General features: G+C 53.7%; 2 protein-coding genes across 3 annotated transcripts in view; one reads left to right on the top strand and one right to left on the bottom strand.

Moving 5' to 3' along the window:
• Positions 1-4,976, top strand: part of LGR6 (leucine rich repeat containing G protein-coupled receptor 6) — a 95,926-nt gene extending 90,950 nt beyond the window's left edge. For both annotated transcript variants that reach the window (XM_030844414.2, XM_060303350.1), the window contains one exon: positions 1,423-4,976. In XM_030844414.2, the coding sequence (XP_030700274.2) occupies positions 1,423-2,648 (1,226 nt within the window). In that variant the 3' untranslated portion in view covers positions 2,649-4,976. The remainder of the gene's footprint in view (positions 1-1,422) is intronic.
• A 6,744-nt stretch (positions 4,977-11,720) lies between these two features.
• Positions 11,721-20,292, bottom strand: UBE2T (ubiquitin conjugating enzyme E2 T). The gene is made up of 7 exons (XM_030844424.2): positions 20,226-20,292; positions 14,953-15,123; positions 14,320-14,389; positions 13,097-13,202; positions 12,887-12,985; positions 12,676-12,753; positions 11,721-12,094 (listed from the first exon to the last, which is right to left on the bottom strand). The coding sequence occupies exons 2-7, from the start codon at positions 15,059-15,061 to the stop codon at positions 11,969-11,971; spliced, it is 588 nt and encodes a 195-aa protein (XP_030700284.1). The 5' UTR covers positions 15,062-15,123; positions 20,226-20,292; the 3' UTR covers positions 11,721-11,968.
• Between the last annotated feature and the right edge of the window lie 419 nt (positions 20,293-20,711).

The raw sequence follows: 20,711 nt of genomic DNA, 5'->3' as shown, positions 1-20,711 counted from the left end.
GTGCGTGTTCACGCGGCCTCTGAAAACCGGTGATCAGCAGTGATGACGTAAAAGGGGAAGCTCCAAAAGACAAAATCCAACTTGCACTCACTTTTACAATAGCACATACAAATGGCCAAATAAATTCCGGTGTGCCCATATTCACTGCACAGACACCTAAAACGTGTTTTTCAGTAATGTAACAATATGGGAAAGTGTGCATGATAAAACTTTAACTTAAAAAAGAGAATAAGAAACTATGGGACTTCCCTGGTGGTGCAGTGGTTAACAATCCACCTGCCAATGTAGGCGACAAGGCTTCAGTCCCTCGTCCGGGAAGATCCCACGTGCCGCGGAGCAACTAAGCCCGTGCGCTGCAACTACTGAGCCTGCGCTCTAGAGCACGCGAGCCACAACTACTGAAACCTGCGCACCTAGAGCCCGTGCTCCGCAACAAGAGAAGCCACCGCAATGAGAAGCTCGCGCACCACAACGAAGACCCAACGCAGCCAAATAAATAAATTTTTAAAAAGAGAGAGAATGAGAAACGATCTACAGTAAAGTCCCAATTTAGTTAAAAAAAATCTATATGTATATATGTATTTCTTAAAACTGATAGAAAACATGGCAAAATGATGAGTTTCTCTGAGGAGCGATCATAAGCAGTTTCAATCCACGTTACATGTTCCAGTTTTTCTACCACTGACAGCTATTATTTGGTAATCAGAAAAAAAAAGTGTTTAAAAAAGAGCTGTCACAAATCCTCTGAAGTGCCCAGGCCGCCTAGCAGCACATGGAAGAACAGGAGTCCAGGCCAGGATGGATGAAGGAACAGAGGTCCAAAGTTACAAGGTGGTTTGAGGACAGGGCCTGGGGAGAGAGATGGACAGCGCCAGGCTGTCCGCCATCCAGTGCAGAACCAGACGGGAAAACCCCAGGGGCCACCTGCCCTCTGATGTTCTCAGTAGGCTTTGCCTCCAACACTGACCCAGTCGTGAGCATTAAATGTGGCCGAGGAACCAGGGAGAGCCCACCTGGCCAGGCTCCTCGTGGCAGGGTCCTGGGTGCCGCTCTGCGGGTTGGCCCCAGCCTGTCCCTAGGGCTGCTGCCCTGGCCGCTCCTCCAGGCCAGCCTGTCTCTTCCTTGCTCTGGACGCTGCTCCGTGGGGAGGGCTCCTCTGCCTGATGTTTCCCCAAGGCTGGTCCGTGCTGCCTTAGTCTGTACCGCGTGTGCGTTTCTCACGTGTCTGTGCCTCCGTGTCCTGGGCTGGCATCCACCCCCTGCAGCTCGTGGAGGAAGCCCTCCTTCTGTGTCCCCTCTGCTCCTCTCCCAGACCCACCAGGAGCCCTGAGACTCCTGGTGGCCTGCAGGGCTGCCCTGCAGATGGATGAGGCCATGTCCGCCCTGCGGCCCCAGGCTAGAGTGTGGTCCTCTCTCCCGCAGGCCCCTTCAAGCCCTGCGAGCACCTCTTCGAGAGCTGGGGCGTCCGCCTGGCCGTGTGGGCCGCCGTGCTGCTCTCCGTGCTCTGCAACGGGCTGGTGCTGCTGAGCCTGTCCGCAGCCGGGCCCGGCCCCCTGCCCCCATTCAAGTTCGTGGTGGGGGCCATCGCAGGGGCCAACACCTTGACCGGCCTCTCCTGCGGCCTTCTCGCCTCGGTGGACGCGCTGACCTTCGGCCGGTTCGCGGAGTATGGCGCCCGCTGGGAGTCGGGCCCGGGCTGCCGGGCCGTGGGCTTCCTGGCCGTGCTGGGCTCCGAGGCCTCCATGCTGCTGCTGACCCTGGCCGCCGTGCACTGCAGCGTGGCCGTGGCCTGCGTGCGGGCCCGTGGGAAGGCACCGGCCCCGGGCAGCTTGCACGCGGGGGCCCTGGGCTGCCTGGCGCTGGCCGGGCTGGCGGCCGCCCTGCCGCTGGCCTCCGTGGGTGAGTACGGGGCCTCCCCGCTCTGCGTGCCGTACGCCCCGCCCGATGGCCGGCCGGCCGCCCTGGGCTTCGCCGCGGCGCTGGCGATGCTGAACGCCTCCTGCTTCCTGGCAGTGGCCGCAGCCTACGTCAGGCTGTCCTGCGAGCTGCCCGGGGCCGAGCTGGAGCCCGTGTGGGACTGCGCCGCCGTGCGCCACGTGGCCCGTCTCACCTTCGCTGACGGGCTCCTCTACTGCCCCGTGGCCTTCCTGAGCCTGGCGTCCGCGCTGGGCCTCGTCCCCGTCACCCCCGAGGCCGTCAAGTCCGTGCTGCTTCTGGCGCTGCCCCTGCCCGCCTGCCTCAACCCCCTGCTCTACCTGCTCTTCAGCCCCCACTTCCGGGAGGACCTGCGGCGGCTGCGGCCCTGCCTGGGCGTCCCAGGGCCTCTTGCCCTGGCGGCCGCCGGCCAGCTGGAGCCGAGCTCCTGCGACTCCACCCAGGCCTTGGTGGCCTTCTCGGACGTGGAGCTCATCCTGGAGGCCTCCGAGGCGGGCCGGCCCCCTGGGCTGGAGACCTACGGCTTCACCTCCGTGACCCTCGCCCCCTGCCAGCAGCCCGGGGTCTCCCGGCCGGAGGGCAGCCACTTTGCGGAGCCAGAGGGAACCCGCTTTGGTAACCGGCCACCCGCCGTGGCCGTGCCAGCGGGGGCGGGCCGGGCGGGGGCCGGGGCCTTCCAGGCGTCTGGCTCTGCCTCGGCCTCACACTTGTAAACGTCCTCTCCGTTCCCCTACGCCCCTCCCCTCCCGCCCCCTCCGTGAAGGACGCTGCTTGTAAAATAAACCCCACCAGATGGCCCCGCCCCCGGCCCGTGCTCTCCCAGGCCACCACCGTGTGTACTTGGCCTGGGTTCCCCTCGGCCCTGCTCTGGCCTCTTCCCTGTCGCGTCTGAGGCTGAGGACCAGAGGTCTGGACGTTTGTCCGCTTAAGGTAAATGAGGGGAGCAGAGGACAGTGACGGGGGCGGGGGCCCGAGCGGCCCAGGATCAGGTGCGCCGGGCAGGGGACCGCACAGGGGCCAAGGAGGGGCCGCCAGGGCTTCTCCCCTTGCTCCGGGACTGGATGCACACGTGCTCTGTGCCCCGCTGGTCCTGAATATGCCGCTCAAAAGACTCCTGTGAAAACAAGTTTCTGAAAATAGGACATTGTGCCCGTTTCTTAGAGATTCAGGGTGCACGTCAGTGTGGCAAAGAGTCAGGAGAATCCCACAGCAGTGAGGTCTGTTGAACTTGCTTTAAGCTAGTTCCCCAAACTATTGAACAATAGGTTTTGGTTTGCCGGTTGGGTTTTCGTGGAATATCTACTAGCACCTCACAGACCAGCCCTCGTCTCTCCCAGGGGCCCCCTTTTGCACCACCTGGTGACATCACAAGAGGCCACCAGTCTTAAAAGCCCGGTCCTGGGAGCTGGACCCTGTTAACCAGATGTGACCTTCTTGTTTCTGTTGTCCTGCCCTGAAAAGAGTGGGGAGCGGGCTGTTGCCCTGTGTTCCATCCTCAGACCCCGGCACCGGGCAGATGGAAGGGCTCCCAGCCACCAGAGAAGCTTCTGCCCTCATACGATGGAGGGTCCCTGGCTGCCGGCTGCCTTCCCGTGGTTCCTGTGGTTCGCCATCTGCCATCTTCTGCCCCAAGCCTGGCCCCTCCCTCTGTGCCCCCAGGCCCTGCCCTCTAGGGGGCACAGGGAGCCCCTGGCCAGCGCCTGGGGGGATGTTTGTGTTGCATGTTGGGTTGCAGGAAGCGTCACCCAGGACTGGGACTCCTGGGCACCCCAGATTGGCTGGGACCTTCTGCCTTTCCCGCCGTGGCCTCCCTCCCTTACTTTTTACCAGGGCACCCCCTCCCTGCCCCCAAATACAGGATGAGGAGTGAGAGCCAGAGCTCGGAAGAGGGTGAGACCTGTCCAGGGCACCCCGATGTCTGCCACGTCGGGATGGGAGTTGGAATCCGGGACCCAGCAGGACCCAGCGCTCCCCGAGTGCTGTCGTGGTCCTGAGCCAGCCCCCTAGGGCCTCCGCTCCTAGGACGACCTGGGAAGGTCCTTCTATTGATAGTTACATGGCCTGCGGCCCAGTGTCTGTCTCCCTGCCCTCCCCCCGAAGTGGAAATTCTCACAGGAGTCGCCAAAGCCACCAGGTGGGGTGGAGGGATGAGGTGGGGACCACGGTGGAACCGGCACATTTTCAATCTCAGCTAAGTCAGAGGCCAGGCTCTGAAACCAGACGTGCTGCCCTGGTGCCACAGAAGAGCCCCAGAGCCCAGGCACAGGGCCAGCCCCGGCAGGCGCTCGGTGGTGGTGGATTCATTTGTCAGCTGGTGACGTGAGAACCCCGGTCCCTGCACCTCCCGGGGTTGATCGGGGCCTCTCGTGGAAGCAGGTTGCTCTGCTCTGGTGCTGAGAAGCAGTGACTCTTATGTGAGAAAGGAGTTCTCCGAGACGCCCCAGGGATGGACAGCAAAGGGGGTGTGATTTCGGGAGCCTCGACTTCTGGGAGGTCGTCCAGGCCCCTCCCTGTGTGGCCACCGTCCCCTTGGAGTCAGAGCTGTTGCTGGGTGGGCCAGGGGGAGGACGGCCCTGCGTTGGAGCCCAGGAGTCGTGGGACCCGTACCTGCATTGGCCTCTCCCACGAGGAGGGGCTGGGGCTTCAGGGCTGCAAGCTCGAGGGCAGCCCCACCGCTGTCTGTGTTCTGTTCCCAACCAGCTGGGCATTGGCCAGGGCTCCACCTTTTGGTTGGAGGAGAGGTGTTTGCCAGGAAGTCTTTTTACTATTCAAAAGCCTCGTAGATGTTGTACGTTCACCCAACACGAGAGGCGAAGTAAAGTCTCTTCGTGTTCGCCTGGCTTTCCTGCAAGTCTGCGTCAATCCTTGGTTCTCTCCGCTGTGATCAGTAGAAGATTATGAAGATAGGTATATCATCGATTAAACTCAACATCAAAAGCCAAATAATTCAATGCATGTAGATGCCTTTGTCTTGGATTGATGGCATATTCCAAGATGGTGCCCACGGGGAAGAGTACATCCTGGGGCCGTGGTGGTGAAGATGCTGGTTTCCGCCGCCCTGGCCTCTGACAGTGCTGCTGTGGAACACTCACGGTGCCCACCCGCCTCCCCGGACCACCTGCAGCAGAGGGTCCTGAGCGGCTCTGTCCACACCGTGAGGAAACCCAGCTCAGGGCTGGGTGCGAGGCCGCAGTTACAGAGCCTCAGGCGGGGCCTTCCCTTTGCCGTGCCCCCTCCACCTCGAGCTTCGAGCCTCCTTCCCAGCTTTGCCCGTCCAGGGTTGGGGAGTGGGGAGGACTGACGACGGTTCCCCGCAGGCCCGAGTAGGTGAGGACGGTGCCGGCCGTGGGACCCCTGACCCATTCTGGCCTCTGTGCTGGTGCACCCTGCCCGGGTGGGCCCCGGGCTCTCCGAGCTGTGAATATTGATCGGATCCTTCTGATAAAGAAGCACCAGTGGGCTTCCCTGGTGGCGCAGTGGTTGAGAGTCCACCTGCCGATGCAGGGGACACGGGTTCGTGCCCTGGTCCGGGAAGATCCCACATGCCGCGGAGCGGCTGGGCCCGTGAGCCGTGGCCGCTGAGCCTGTGCGTCCGGAGCCTGTGCTCCGCAATGGGAGAGGCCACAACAGTGAGAGGCCCACGTAGAGCAAAAAAAAAAAAAAAAAAAGCACCAGTGAAGTGAAGCCCCCGGGTCCCCCGGCCCCTCTCCTCTTCTCTTTGGTGGGTCTGTGGGCATGGGGCAGGGGCTGTTCTGAGAGAGGAGGGTGCCCTGTGCCCTGGGCTCTGAAGCATCGGGGCACAGTCTAGGGGGTGTCACTCTGCCCACCCAGATTTAAGTGCCTTTGTGCACCTGGCACTGGGTTAGAGAGAACGCCCGAGCCATGGGGTTTCTATCCTCAGACTCTGAGCACCCTGGACCCTTCCTGGCACTGCGAACCCCAAATACTCCGCTTGCTTTTCTGTCCTTGGCTGACCGTCTCAGCCTGCTTTCTGCCCTGGGAATCTTCTCCTCCACCCTCTCTTCAGACTGGGATGGTGTGTCCTTCACTGCACTTGTCATAGACCCGTGAGGTACCTTCCCAGAAGTGGAACTGCGGGGTCAAAGGCCACTTACAAGTCACGACATCTTCTCTTGACCTCGTAGCTCCTTTTGACGAATAGTCTGTGTTTATTAATAAATTCTGCTTCCAGGGGCCTCCCTGTGAGCCCTGCTCTCCCTCGAGGCCCCACCCTGCATCCCTCGCTTCAGCTCCTGGGCTGGTGGCCTTGTTTTCTCTTGGGGTTTCCGAGGCAACGTCCTGAGAGGTTGAGTGAGAATCCGACTAGCCGGGTATCCTTCTCTCCACCAGGCCAAATCATAGGTTGACCACTCAGGCCAGGCCCCTACCCTGGTCCCCTGAAGGGCAGTGTGTGGACTGGTGTGTCTGTGGGGCCCTGCTAGAGTTTAATCCCAGCTAAACCACCTACTACTTGACTGAATTTTGTCAGGTTAACCATCTTCCCCATGTAGAAAGTGGGAATAATAATCTCAAACTCAAACACTGTTAAAAGAATTTTAAAATAATTTATAAAAAGTGCCGGGACATCCCTGGCGGTCCAGTGGTTAGGACAGTGAGCTTCCGCCGCAGGGGGCCGGGTTCGATCCCTGGTCGGGGAACTAAGATCCCACATGCCGCTGGGCACAGCCAAAAGATTTTTTTTTAAAAAGGTGGGGCTTCCCTGGTGGTGCAGTGGTTGAGAGTCCGCCTGCCGATGCAGGGGACACGGGTTCGTGCCCCGGTCCGGGAAGATCCCACATGCCGCGGAGAGTCTGGGCCCATGAGCCGTGGCCGCTGAGCCTGCGCGTCCGGAGCCGCAACGGGAGAGGCCACAGCGGTGAGAGGCCCACGTACCGCAAAAAAAAAAAAAAAAAAAAAATGCCCGGTAAAATATCTCATATATAAAAGAATAAATGAATCAAAATAAACGAGTACATGTAAGCAGACCCTACTCTCAAGGGGCCGCCTGGCAGGGGGATGGGAGCTAAGCCAGCCCGTCCCTGAAAAGGGCCACCCTGACACTCAGCCTCGGGTCTGTTGTCACAGCCTCATCAGGAGGAGGCAGAGCCGCAGACGCCTCAGCGGTGAGACCAAGGGCCACCGTGTGCCCGCCCCTCTGTCTGGGGAGCAGCCCTCCGAGGGACCACAGTGGCTGAAGTTCCGCCCTGTGGCTTCTTTCTCCTTGGGGTGGGCCTGTGCCTGGGATGCCTGTTGCTCTGGCCCAGCGGCCGCTTTCCTCCTTCTGGGAACATTGCTTCCACTTCAGCAACTGCTCCCACCGCCCCCTAATGCATGCGGCTTGCAGGGGTCTCGGCTCCGGGTCCAGTGGTGGCCGTGACGCTGGCTTCTCGGCTTATTCTCTCTCTGCCACCGTGTCGGGTCTGAGGACGGGCTCCCATCTCCGGGGCTCCCAGGGACCTGGGGAAAGCGTGACTGGACCCCTCGGTTTGTGAAGCGATGACTCCTTTGCTCGGGTGCGAGTGTGAGATCTGTCGCTCGGCTAGAGGAGACCCCTCTCTCAACACCCCCAGCCCAAAGCCTGGAGTAAACCCACTCACCTCTTAGCAACCCCTGGGGGAAGAGGGCAGCCGTGAATGGGCTTTGGACAGGCAAGGAGGGTGGGCGGGGTGGGCTGTCAGGTGGGGAGAGTGGTGCTGGGAGGGGGTCCGCGGGGCAGAGGGGGAGGGGTGGAGGAGGGTGAGGGCGGAGGGGCAGGAGACCAGCCTCCTGGCTTCCTCCCTGAACCTGACCCCTGCAGGCTCTCCCCTGGGAGCTCACAGGAGGCTACAGAATCACAGGACCGTCAGGTGGCAGCACGGGGACACGCCTTAGGGAGCATCCACACCCTCTCCTCACCGGGTCGGGGAGGGACGGCCCCACAGCTGCCCGGGGCTGAGGGGCAGAGGCACAAAAGGCAGAACAGTGTCTGTGTAGTCGGTACGTGGGGTCGTGGAGTTGGTCCAGCCTGGGTTCAACTCCCAGACCTTCCGTTGACAGCCCGCGGTCCTGAGTTTTACTTGACTTCTCTGTCTCATTATCAGAAACATGGAAATGACAACGGTACCTAAGCTCTGAAGGTTATTGAAAAGATTAAAGGAGATTTTTCATGTAAAGAGCTTAGCTTAGTTCATGACACCTAGTAAGTACTTGAGAGATGTTAGATGTTATTACTTAATCCAAAAAGCAACGAGAAACTGGGGCTCTGAGCTGTCTTCCGGCTCAGCCTTGAGCACACTTGACACGGAAGAGGAAGGGTCCCCGGAGGAGCCGCTCCTAAGAAGGCGGCTGGCAACCTGGGCTTGGAGCCCGGCAGGAAGGCTGTGGGTTCACAGGGGTCCATGGGTGACGGTGCCGGGGACCCTGGGCCATGAGAGAGGAGTGTCCCCTGGCACGGGCCAAGGTGGCTGGTGAGCTGTCAGCAGGGGGAAGCTGGGGGGTCCCCAGAGAGGACGTGTGCAGGGGGTCTCAAACATACCTCTGGGTCTGGGGAGAACCCCGAGACTAAAGCTCACCCCCAGGGCAGCTGCCTCTGCTGGGGGGGGGGGTCTGGGGGAAAGCGGCTCAGCAGGCCTTTCTCCAAAGCCGAGCTGCAAGGTCCTGCTTAAAGGGAGGCAGCGATGGGTGGGAGGACGGAGGTCCGGCCCAGTGGGAGGTGGGGTCGGGGGAGAGGCAAGCCCACGATGGGGAGAAACCGAGGGGACCTGTCACCTGATGGAGGCTGAGAGCTGGGGCGGATGGGCGCTCGGTGGCCCCGGCAGGAGCCATGCTGACTGGACAGAAGGAGAAAGTGCAGGCGTAGCTTCTGGGCACAGAGACCTGCGCCCACCACCCCACCTGTCACAGCTGCCCGGGCTCCCTGTGTGGGATCCAAGCCTCCCAGCGGCCAGTCAGCCCGGGGGCAGGTTCTGGAGCCACAGCGCGCCCCCCGGCCCCCCCGCCCCCCGTCCTTCCCTCCCCCAGGCTGCCCCAACCTAAACAGGGCAACCTCGGGGAGCCGCTGGCTGATGGAAAAATAACTTGGCTGGGAAAGGGGCTTTGTCTGTGCCGAATTCCCGCCGCAGCCGAAGGGTAAAGACCTAGTCTCAGCCCGCATGGTGGGTGGTAAATCTGTTCTTACTTAGATTTTGGGGAGCCGCGGGGGCAGCAGGAGAGGATACTTGGAATCCGCAGTGTCTCTGGGATCAGTCACGTCATCTCCTCTCCGACTCGGGGGAACGGCGTAGCTTGCCTGTCCCGGCAAGCAGCGCTTTGAGGCCTTATGTGGCTGGCCCGTCGTCCCCGCCCCCAGCCCCTGCTAAGCTCGCGGGGTCGGCCCCGTGCTCGGCGCTCTGGGTGCAGCACCCCGGTCAGCCCCCACAACTGTCCCCCGCTTCTACAGGACAAAACCAAAGCGTGGAGAGCAGGGCTCTGGGGGCCTGGGCTGGCCAGGGTCTCCTGGACCTGTGTTCACGCTTTTGATGCTTTCCCATCCTTCCCTGGGCTGCGGGCGGGGCTGGGCTTCCTCATCTCCCTCTTCTCACTTCTCTTCTCTGCCCAAGTCCCGTGTACTTGTTAACCCAGAGATGGAGGGATGGCTTCTAATTAATGACTCCTGGCTTTGGTATTTCTTGCAATCAGTGCCAAGGCCCTTGTGGCCACTATGTCCCAGCACTTGGAGTGGACACACTGGCAGACGGGTACAGGGCCATGAGGTACACCAGGTAATGGCCACGGCTCCTTCCGAGGGGCCGGACAAGGGCATCCCAAGGCAGCTACGTGGGCTGAGGCCATCTAGGTAGTCAGGTAGAGTCGGGGACGGCACAGGCCGGAGGGGCTGGCGTGCTGAGACTGGAGGGGGCCAGTGCGGCTCAGTGTGGTGTACAGAGCGGAGGGTGTGCGGGGAGGGGAGGCTGAGGGAAGGCACTGGAGGGTTTTAGGAGGAGATGCAGTCTGGCTCTTTCATCATCTGAATTTGTTCTTGCTGCTGTGAGGAGCATGGACCGCAGAGGGTCCAGGCTGGAGGCCAGGGGACAAGGTACCGGCCGTGATGGCAGTGCAGGTGAGAGACCTGGTGGTGGCCAGCTGTCGAGGGGGCTTGTCCTTTCCCACAACGACCCCTAAGGCCATCCCGCTTCACACCTGGCCTGTACCCCCATCGACACCATCAGCACTTGGTGTCTCCCTGCCACAGTGGCTGGCTTTTCCACTGCCGCTGGATGTGAACAAGAAACACACGACCCTGAGGGCTGCTGGTGGTCACTCCAGGAGGGGAAGAAGCTGAAGGAGGGGACAGTGAGGACGGATGGCAGGTGCGAGAGACACAGCCTCTGAACCACCGGTCCAGACGCCCGCCCTGGCCCCAACTCCCGGTAAATAGGGCAGAGAACTTCCCGGGTATTATCACCAGCCAGTTGGATCTCACAGCTGCAAGCATCCTGGCTGATACACTAATTGCATTTAGAAACCCCAAATCTGACTTAAATGTGCCCAAGTATAGGAGACAAGCCTGGAACAAAATTAATTCCTAGGCTTTAACAAGAGAACAGTAGCTGGGCTTCCAGTAGTTGTGGCGCAGTGGTTGAGAATCTGCCTGCTAATGCGGGGGACACGGGTTCGAGCCCTGGTCTGGGAGGATCCCACATGCCGCGGAGCAACTAGGCCTGTGAGCCACAACTACTGAGCCTGCGCGTCTGGAGCCTGTGCTCCGCAACAAGAAAGGCCGCGATAGTGAGAGTCCCGCGCACTGCGATGACGAGTGGCCCCGCTTGCCACAACTAGAGAAAGCCCTCGCACAGAAATGAAGACCCAACACAGCAAAAATAAATTAATTAATAAAAAAAATAAAAAGTTAAAAAAAAAAAAAAGAACAGTAGCTGATTTTGAGAAATGGGTTCAAGAATTATGTAGAAGTTGGAAATTTATGAAGTGGGGTCGGGGGGACACAGAGGAAATTTACATTTTCGGTTGACGCTGTCGTCTGTCGCTACCACTCGTGCTCTAAGGCAGGCCACTGCCGAGCGCAGGGCGGTTCCGCAGCGGATGAAGGGAAACTGCTTGCTCACTGCATGCACTCTGCGTGCACGGTGCCCAGCCTGGCACAGGACTACCAGCCTGGATACAGGCGGGACGTGACAGTCTCCTTCTCTGCCTAGGCGGCCCCAACATCTGCTCTCACTCAGCACCTCGTTCCACTTCAGCCGACTTCTGCCCAAATCTGTTTTCTCCGTCATCTAAACGGAATGATAAGCACAGGCCCAAGTGTACCGTAAAGTCACGAGCAGGGATTCGAGCTTGCGCCTTAGCACTTGCCGTGAAATAAAGCTAGAGACAGAAAGGACTGTGAAAATCCATGTAAATATGTACGATTATCTGGTTAACCCCATGCCTGATTTTCTCACCATTATATTATTCTAAAACACTCGGCACACAGCAGGTGTTCGGTCGCTATTTGTTGAACAAACGAAAGTTATACCACAGCCACGTAAGTTAAGTCACAGAAAGTGCACACTGCGAGAAACGTTAACAGAAGGGTAATCACCTTATCCCCACACTGTGTTTAGGGCTTCTGAACACCTAGAATCCCGGAAGCGTGACGGCCACCGCACTGTCTCGGAGGCTATTTGGCCCCCACGTCCATCGTTCAGTGTCCCGAGTGATGCTGGTGAGTGGGCAAAATGAAGGGCAACAATTCCAGATATTCTCACATTCTTACTGTGTCGCTCTCTGGCCGGTCTGCTCCCAGACACACACTCAGGATAAACACACACTCAACACTAGATGGTTATTTATTTTCCAGGTTTACAAGTTTGGGGACACATATGTATGAGCTAAATAAAACAAACTGCACTCAGAGAATCAATGTAGAGCAGAACATATAAATACACAAGGTCTGTTTCACAGGATATAAAACCGATAATGTCATCAAATACAAAGAAAAACATTCCAGAAACGGAAGCAAATTGGACCATGCTGGCAAAGAACCTATTAACTGAGACGGGCCAGGACAAACCCCACCCTAAACGTCAGGGCAGAATTTCTTTTCTACGCCCCCCAGGGGCCTGGCTTTCCTCTTCTGTGCTTCGCTGTGCCCTTCTGAGTCACCCGCCTCGGAGCGGTTATCAGGCGTCTCTTCTTCATCAGCCTAGAAAGGAGCAGGCGGGGCAGAGCACAAGGTTCACACCGACTGTTCTCCCAGGTCCTTCTCTGCTGCCTCCTGGATAGGACATTCTCTCCGAAACCAGCTTCCCCAATCCTCTGTACTGTTTAATTTTTACTTCTTCTCACAAGTGACACTAACCACTTCGTGGCTCAGTCTGAAGTGCGGGGCAGCCCAGCGAAACCCCCGTGTGCTCATCCCTGCTCCTGAACTCTGCCTTCTGTTAAATGAGGGAACTATGGACGTAAAACGGGGACGTCTCTCCTTCTCCCTTCCTCCACGTCCATTTCTCCTCCCACCCCTCCCCTCTCCTGCAAAGAGCTCCTTCTGGCCTAAACAGGAGACCTCGGCTACCCTGTGGTGTCGTGGGTGCTGGGAAACCCTCCAGCCGGTTGAGCTATCTGCTGAATAATTATGTAGAAGGCTGCGGTAGGAGAAGATCAACCAGCCATCCTAGTGTCCAGTACGAACTTGACAAGTCTAATAGACACTTACACACACAGGGACACACTCACGCTTAACAGAGCAACAACAGGAGCGCAATCAGAGCTGTACAGACACCTCACCTTCTGTCTCGCGTGCTTCTCTGTCCACTGCCTGGCATTCCTGAGGAAGACGGGCTTGTTGTATTTAAACTCTGAGGACTGAGATGGAAGCAGAGAGTCAGTGGAGAGAGGAGGGATTTGGTAACCAAGCTGCAGGCGCTACGCGAGCCTCCCCAATGGAGAGCAGGGCGTGGGGAAAGCAGGCCGCGAGCGGGGGGCCGGGGGCGCTTACGATGTCGGCCATGAGCGGGTCATCGGGGTTGGGCTCGGCCATGAGCTGCTGAACAGAAGTCAGCAGGGTCGCGATGTTGAGGGACGGTCTCCAGGCGCCCTAGGCAGACAGGCAGACAGACAGCGGCCCTAAGAACGTGCTTCTCTAACACAAGTTTTAGAGCCGAGGGCCACGGCAGGCGAGAGAGCTGGCCCTGCTCCCACCACTCACTTTTGGCGGCAACTTGAGAACATCTAAACAAATCCTTCCAGCAGAATCGATGTTGGGATGGTAGATGGGAGTCAGAAATCGGATCTGAGGAGGTTCAAATGGGTACCTTTGAAAGCACAGGAGAGTATGGAAGTTTTACTGAAATACTGCTTCTTACATTATAAACAGCTGCTGGTAATTAGGACGACAGCCTTTGAGAGGCAAACCTTTGCTCTTGCCAAATTTTATTACAAAAATTTATGAACAGTAGAAAAGTTGAAATAATAGTACTGAGAACCCTCTTATACCCACCACCTGGATCAAGCCCCTTCACCCTCTAAATACTTCAGCATGTCTCTCCTAAGAATAAGGTCCCTCTCCTATAGAGCTGCAAAACTATCAGTATACCTATGAATAAAATACAAAAATTATTTTCCAGTATCATCTACTACTCAGATTTCCTCAATTTTCCCTTTTTTTTTTTTTTTTTTTTTTTTTTTTACAGATGGGTGTTGAAAAACAGGATCCAATTTTGATTTATACACTGCATTTGGAAAATCCCCATCGGTCTCAGAACTGACGCCCCCCGTGATTACTGAGCTGCTTCTCTCAGGACCTGTAACAAGCCTGGCCTGGTGAACAGGTATCTACAAATCACAAACTACACTACAGCTACCACTCCCCTGATGACAGCCTTACAGGAGACCTGGATTAAAAGGGGCCTTAACACAGAGGCAGAGAGAAGGGTGGCTGCCAGGTGCCGTGGGAGCCAGTGTTTAATGGATGCGGGGGTTCAGGCTGGGAAGACGAAGAAGTTCTGGAGATGCATGAGGGGGACGGCTGGATGACAATGTGAGTGCATTTAATGCCACCGAACCATGTGCTTAAAAACGGTTTAGAGATGCATGAGGGGGACGGCTGGATGACAGTGTGAGTGCATTTAATGCCACTGAACCACGTGCTTAAAAACGGTTTAGACGGTCAATTTTATGTATATTTTACTACAGTGACGGGCAGGGGGTGGGGTGGGGGTGAGGCCTAGATGTGATCCAGCTCCGTGTTAAGAAAAAGAAATCGAACTCCAGAGACATGAAATGACTTGCCCAAGGTCACATTAAGCCATGGTAAGACGAGGATTAAAATCCAGGTACTTGAACTCCTGCATTCAACACCCTACGACACTGCTCTGTCTTCCGGTAACTGCGCTTTACCCTGGAAATTTAGGATATAGTTTTCACACTGACCTCTCAGGAATGTTAACTTCCAGCTTGAAAACACCTTTTTCATAAGGTGTGTCTGCTCCACCTAATATCTCTTTAAAAAAAAAAAAAAGAACAAAACGTCAAGAGGTAATCAGATGATCTGAATTACCACACCCCATGGACCTAATGAAGTCTGGTCCTAACGGAACAGCTGGGTCTGGGACAGAAACTCTCTCAGGGCTTAACAAGTCCCCATGCAATGTACCAGTGTACCCAAAGTTGGTGTCAATCAAAGAATACACAGGAGATCGAAACAGAAGGTGGACAACGCTGGCCTCAGATCACATACAACCTGCAGTTCTGCTCTGGCTGGAACGCAGCGTTCTGAACACTTATGTTTCCCATCTGGCCTCGCAGATATTTGAGGTGAGCTTTGGTACTAACACTGCTTCAAAGCTGATACCCAGATCTTGGCTTACAAATCAGTAAAAGATGGAATCAAAGGCCAAAGAAAAAATGTCATGGAAACCTTTTATAAATGTAAACAAATTAGGTAGAAAGATGGCCGGGCACTTTGACCTTGCAATTGTCCCCTACTGTAGAACACACAGGTGTTCAAACTTCAGCACGACCTTTGACAGGGTCGTGACCCGTCACGCCTGGTGCGACACCTACGAGCTCGCAGATCTTCCATTCGGTCCCCATCCTGCCAGCATGTGATGCCCGGGGGCGGCTCCGCGGCCAGCAGGCTCAGCTCTCTCTTCAGACGGGATGCTCTCTGCATGACCCCAGGGAGAATCACCCACACACGGTTCCCGGCGCCGCACTCAACACTGGCTGGGATCCCTGTGGAGAAAAGGGGCACCCACGAAAGGGTCAGTAACAGTGACCCCAGTTTTTAGCACACAGTTGCAATTCACTAAAGGACAAACTCCTCATGTTAATCTCTATTCTGAGAAGGAAGTCTGAGTTTTTTCTATTTCCTTCTAGTTATCTATTCAAGCAAACACATCTAAAAAAATTAAGTATAAAACAATGCAAAAATTTCTACAAAAACTTTAGATGCTTTATATTAATGTCTGTCTCCACTGATAATAATTAACTACTGAGGCAGAGCCTGGGTCTAGCTTTGCTCACCACTGCGTCCTGAGGTGCCCAGCAGAGAAATGGATGGTCAAGTACTAGCTGTGGGGGGAGAGCAAGGGCAGTGACGGGGGACAGTCATCACTCCAACGAGAGGTTTATAAACTAATGCTTCAAGGTCTGGGGTTTTCTCCACGTAGTTTGGCATCCACGTATTTCTCAACCCTTCAGAGTCCACTCCGTCAATTTCATCTTTCTTTAGTATTTCCAGTCTTCTTTCCTTCTTCCCATCAACATTCAAACATGCTCAACATCTCTCTCATCGAAAACAAGCCCCTCCCCACTTCTCAGCCCTACTCCCCCCTCTGGCTACCTCTGGCTACACAGGTGAGTCAAACACCACCTCCCAGTCTGCTGCCGTCTCTACACTTCATTCATGACATTTTTGACAAATACATAATATTAATGTAATCAATTACATTAATATTTACACTTTTGTGTATTAAAATTTTCCTTACCCCCAAACTTAGATACTTCCACATTTAAGTCTTTGATCCACTAGCAATCAGTTTGTGTGTATAGTGTGAGTAGGGGTCCAAGTCTGAATTATTTCCCTCATGTGAAAAGCCACGTGTCCTAGTCCCACTTATTGAAAAGTCCATCCCCTCCCTGCTGATGCTGGCATAAATTTCCATGCATGTACGGATGGCCCTGTTTTGGGATTATCGAACTTGTTTCATTGGTCAACTGTATTCTCTTTCAGCCAATACCCCACTGCTTTAATTGTAGCTTATTATTAGTAAGACCTGGTATATGGGAAGGTGAGTTCTTCCCCCTTGTTCTTTTTCTTCAGGAAGGCCTTGGTTATTTCTTAGTCCTCTGCTCTCCCATATGAATTTTAGAACAGTTTAAAAAGTCTACAAATATACACACAAACACACACACACACAGAAAGCTGCTGTGATTTGGACTGGAATTCCGCTGACTGCATAGATCAACTCTGGGAGAACTGACGTCTTTATGGCAGTGAGCCTACAATTCACGAGCATGCTGTGTTCAGGTCTTTCTGGACACTCTTCAATAGTTTTATAATTTTCTCTATAAAGAGTTTACCTTTTGTTAGATTCATTCCTAAGTACTTTATATTTTTATCTTTTTTAAAACTCTATTTTCTCCCCACTTCTTATTGATATATGTAAATACAGTAGATTTTTAACCAAAACTTAATAATGCTAATGATGAATCTATCTGGGAGGCGGTCTGCGGTTGGTAATTCTACATATATCATCCATGAATAATCAGTTCTTCCCTTCTAACCTTTTTCCTGTCTTCTGTTCTGGCTATAACTTCCAGTACAATGCTGAAGAAAAGAGCTGACAGCTGGTATTCTTATCCTATTCCTAATCTTAGAGGAAAAACTTTCAACACTATTGCTTACGGGTAAAACTGGCCTATAATTTTCCTTCCTAATTTCGTCATCAGTTATCAAAGTTAAGCTGGCCTCCTGAAATGAGTTAGTTTGACATCCTATAGAAGAGTCTGGGCGATTATCTGTTTCTAAGATGTCTGACAGAATGATACCTGGTAATGGCGTTTTCAATGTGAGAAGATTTTAAACTACAAATCCAATTTCTTTAAATATTACAGCATTATTTAAGCTTTCTATTTCTTCTTGAGTCAATTTTGGCAAGTTAAGTTTTTCTACAAACTTATCTATTGCATTGTTTTACATTTATTTGTATAGAGTTATCTTTTCAATTCTGACATATAATGCTATACATTGCTTTCTAAGTACCAGTGCATTACAAAGTTTTTTTTTTTTTTTTGCGGTACGCGGGCCTCTCACTGTTGTGGCCTCTCCCGTTGCGGAGCACAGGCTCCGGACGCGCGGGCTCAGCGGCCATGGCTCACGGGCCGAGCCGCTCCGCGACATGTGGGATCCTCCCGGACCGGGGCACGAACCCGCGTCCCCTGCATCGGCAGGCGGACTCTCAACCACTGCGCCACCAGGGAAGCCCCATTACAAAGTTTTGATATGTAGAATGTTTATTCCTCTATTCTCAAATTTTCTAATTTCCATTACGATTTCTTTAATTTATTTAGAAACAGATTTCTCAGTTTTCAAACATGAAGAGCTTCAGAGTTGTATTTACTATTGATTTCTAATTCAGAATGCTCATGGAGCCACAAGCATAAGAAACATGAAGAAAACACCAAGACACAGCCTTATTAAACTGCAGAAAACCAGTGATAAAAAGTTTAAAAAGCATGAGGAGGAAAAAAAAGTCATATTATGTACAGAGGAACAAATGTAAAAAGGCAGCAAATGTCTCCTCAGAGACAATGCATGCCAGAGGACAGTGGAACCACATCTTTAAAATATGGAAAGAGAAAACTGTTGACTTAGAATTCTACATCTGGCAAAAATTAAGGAGATAAAATGGAAAAATAATTAAACATAAGAGTAAATCTTTGCAACCTTGCATTGGGCAAAGTCTTCTTACATATGACACCAAGAGCACAAGAGACAAAAGAAAAATAAACTGAATTTCATCAAACTTAAAAGCTTTTGTGCTTCAAGAACATCATGAAGGAAGAAAGTGAGGGACTTCCCTGGTGGCGCAGTGGTTAAGAATGCAGGGGACGTGGGTTCGAACCCTGGTCTGGGAAGATCCCACACGCTGTGGAGCAACTAAGCCTGTGCGCCACAACTACTGAAGCTCATGCGCACCGCAACAAGAGAAGCCACTGCAATGAGAAGCCCACGCAAGGCAACAAAGAGTAGCCCCTGCTCTCCGCAAGTAGAGAAAGCCCGTGCAGCAACAAAGACCCAGCACAGCCAAAAAAAAAAAGTGAGAAGACGATACACAGTAGGAGAGAAAACATTTACAAATCATACACTTGATAAGGAACTTATTTGTATCCAGAACATATAAATAACTCAATAATGAAAAGACAACCTGATTAAAAAATGGACAAAGGATCTGAATAGATATTTCTCCAAAGAAGATACACAAATAATTCAATAAGCACGTGAAAAGATGCCCAACATCATTAGTCACTAGGGAAATGCAAATCAAAACCACAACAAGCTGTAACTTCACAACCACTAAGATAACAATAACCAAAAAGACAGCATCTAAGTGTTGGTGAGGGATGTGGAGACACAAATCCTCATATGTTGCTGGTGGAAATGCAAAACGATGGAGCTGCTTTGGAAAACAGCCTGCCAGTTCCTCAAAACAGTTAACAAGGAGTAACTTATAACCCTGTAATTCTACTCCTAGGTATATAATCAAGAGAACTGAAAACATATCTACTTAAAAATCTGTACATGAATGGTCACAGCAGCATTATTCATAATAGCCAAAAAATGGAAACAATCCAAACGTCTGTCAACTGAAGAATGGATAAACAAAACGGGGAATGTCCATACAATGGAATATCATTCTGCAATGAAAAGAAAGAAAGTGATTCACCAATTCCACTTCTGGGAATACATCCAAAGGAAACAACTCTAACTTGAAAAGATATCTGCATCCTCATGTTCTAAGTGTTATTAACAATAGCCAAGACTCAGAAACAACATCCATCAATGGATGAACAGCTAAAGTTGTGGTATGTATACACAATAGAATACTATTCAGCCATAAAAAAGAGGAAATCCTACCATTTGCAGCAAGATGAATGGACCTTGAAGGCATTATATACTAAGTGAAGTAAGTCAAAGACAAATACTGTATGACCTCACTCACTTATATGTGGAAAAGGTCACATTTCAGGATCTGGTTCTCAGTTTTGTAGTCTAAAACTTCAACTTGGCAGTAAACCTAGATTTGATAGGGCTTAGATGTACTAATTCATGCCAAGCTCACTCACAAAGGCTTAAACATTAATTAAAAGGTCAATTTATTAATTTGTAAAACTACAGTAAAATTTTTAACTCCACATATTCTCTCCCTAAATTATTCCTACTTGGAAAACTAATTATAATCAGAAGATTACCTGGTGGTCATAGATTGTAGTTAGGAGGACGATAGCAACTTATGATAATCACAAACTTAAACTGAGGCATCTATCTTAACCATTTGTTTAAAGGTGACTAAGTTTGTGTATTGGTTGGGTCAAGGTACTCTCCTGAACTGGGGTGCAAAGACAAAGCATCCTTTGGTTCTTCTTCTAATCTCCAGGGCTGTTGCTCCTCCACAATTGACACACTCAGAAATATTTAAACAGAATTAGTAATACTACAGGCAAATTAATATGTTAAATAGAATCAATTACACTACAACAGTCATTCATGTAAATTATTCTAAATTTCCTCAGCCACACCTTCAAGACCATCATCTCTGGAACCAGTTACTTTACTAGGTAATTAACCACTATTTTTATATACTGATCCTTACCACTTTTTCTCAGTGAGCAGACACTGGGATTCAATGACAATAAAACAAATATGCAAAAGTCACAGAGTGTGGGGGGGGGCAGGGGTACGTCTGAGGGAGCAGGGAGGAGGCGGGGGTGGGGGGCCGGCAGGGAAAATGTCTACGGGAGAGGGAGGAGGGGGCGGGACGGCCGGGGGGAGGGCATGCCTGGAAGGGATGGGGGAGGCCCGGGGGCTGGGAGGGGGCGGCCGCTGGGGCGTGGTGGTGGCAGCGAGATGGCTGGGGCGGCCGGAGGACAGGGTGACAGGCCGGCGGCGCGCGCCCTCCACGGCTGTCAAGACATCCAGAGCCTCCGTTCCACAGCCGATAATCGGAGAAGAGGAAGGTCCCCCGACAGGCAGAAAGCCGCCCCCCACCCCCACCCCGCAGACCCCCACGGGCGGCCTCTCGGCAGAAGAGCCTGAGCACCCGCTCTCTCACCTGCGCTGACGCCCCTCGCAGTGCAGAGGCGCCGACCAGCCTGCACCACGCCTGCGCTAGCTCGACAGTTGCGTCGCCCCGCCTCCCGCCCGCGAGGGTGTGATTGGCCCGGAGCGCCTCCCGGGAGGAGTGCGGACTCCGATTGGCTAGGCTCCGAGCGGGCCACGCCCACGCGCTTTGAACAGGGGCGCGGCGCGCGGGAACTGGCTCGGGACTGGCTCCGTCTGTCCGAGCGATGGGCGTGGTAGGAGGAACCGGGAGAATCTGATCTGGAGAAGGGGCTGCGGTCAAGGTCTTTCACGCGGAGGGGCTGCCGCTCCAGGACAGTCATACCCGCGGAGGGCGCTCCGGCAATTCAACGGAATCTGAGGGGCTGGGGGTTCGAGCCGGGTTCCGACTTGGGGCGCGCGGCCCGGCGGCCCTGGCTTCCCGCGCGAGGAGCGTCCGTCGTGTTTGGACTGCACTGCCGGCCGGAGGCCTCACCCA

The sequence above is a fragment of the Globicephala melas genome, chromosome 1 (genome assembly GCF_963455315.2).
Source record: "Globicephala melas chromosome 1, mGloMel1.2, whole genome shotgun sequence".
Taxonomy (NCBI): domain Eukaryota; kingdom Metazoa; phylum Chordata; class Mammalia; order Artiodactyla; family Delphinidae; genus Globicephala; species Globicephala melas.
Note: the sequence above shows the minus strand (reverse complement) of the source record. Positions and strands in the feature narration are given on the sequence as shown.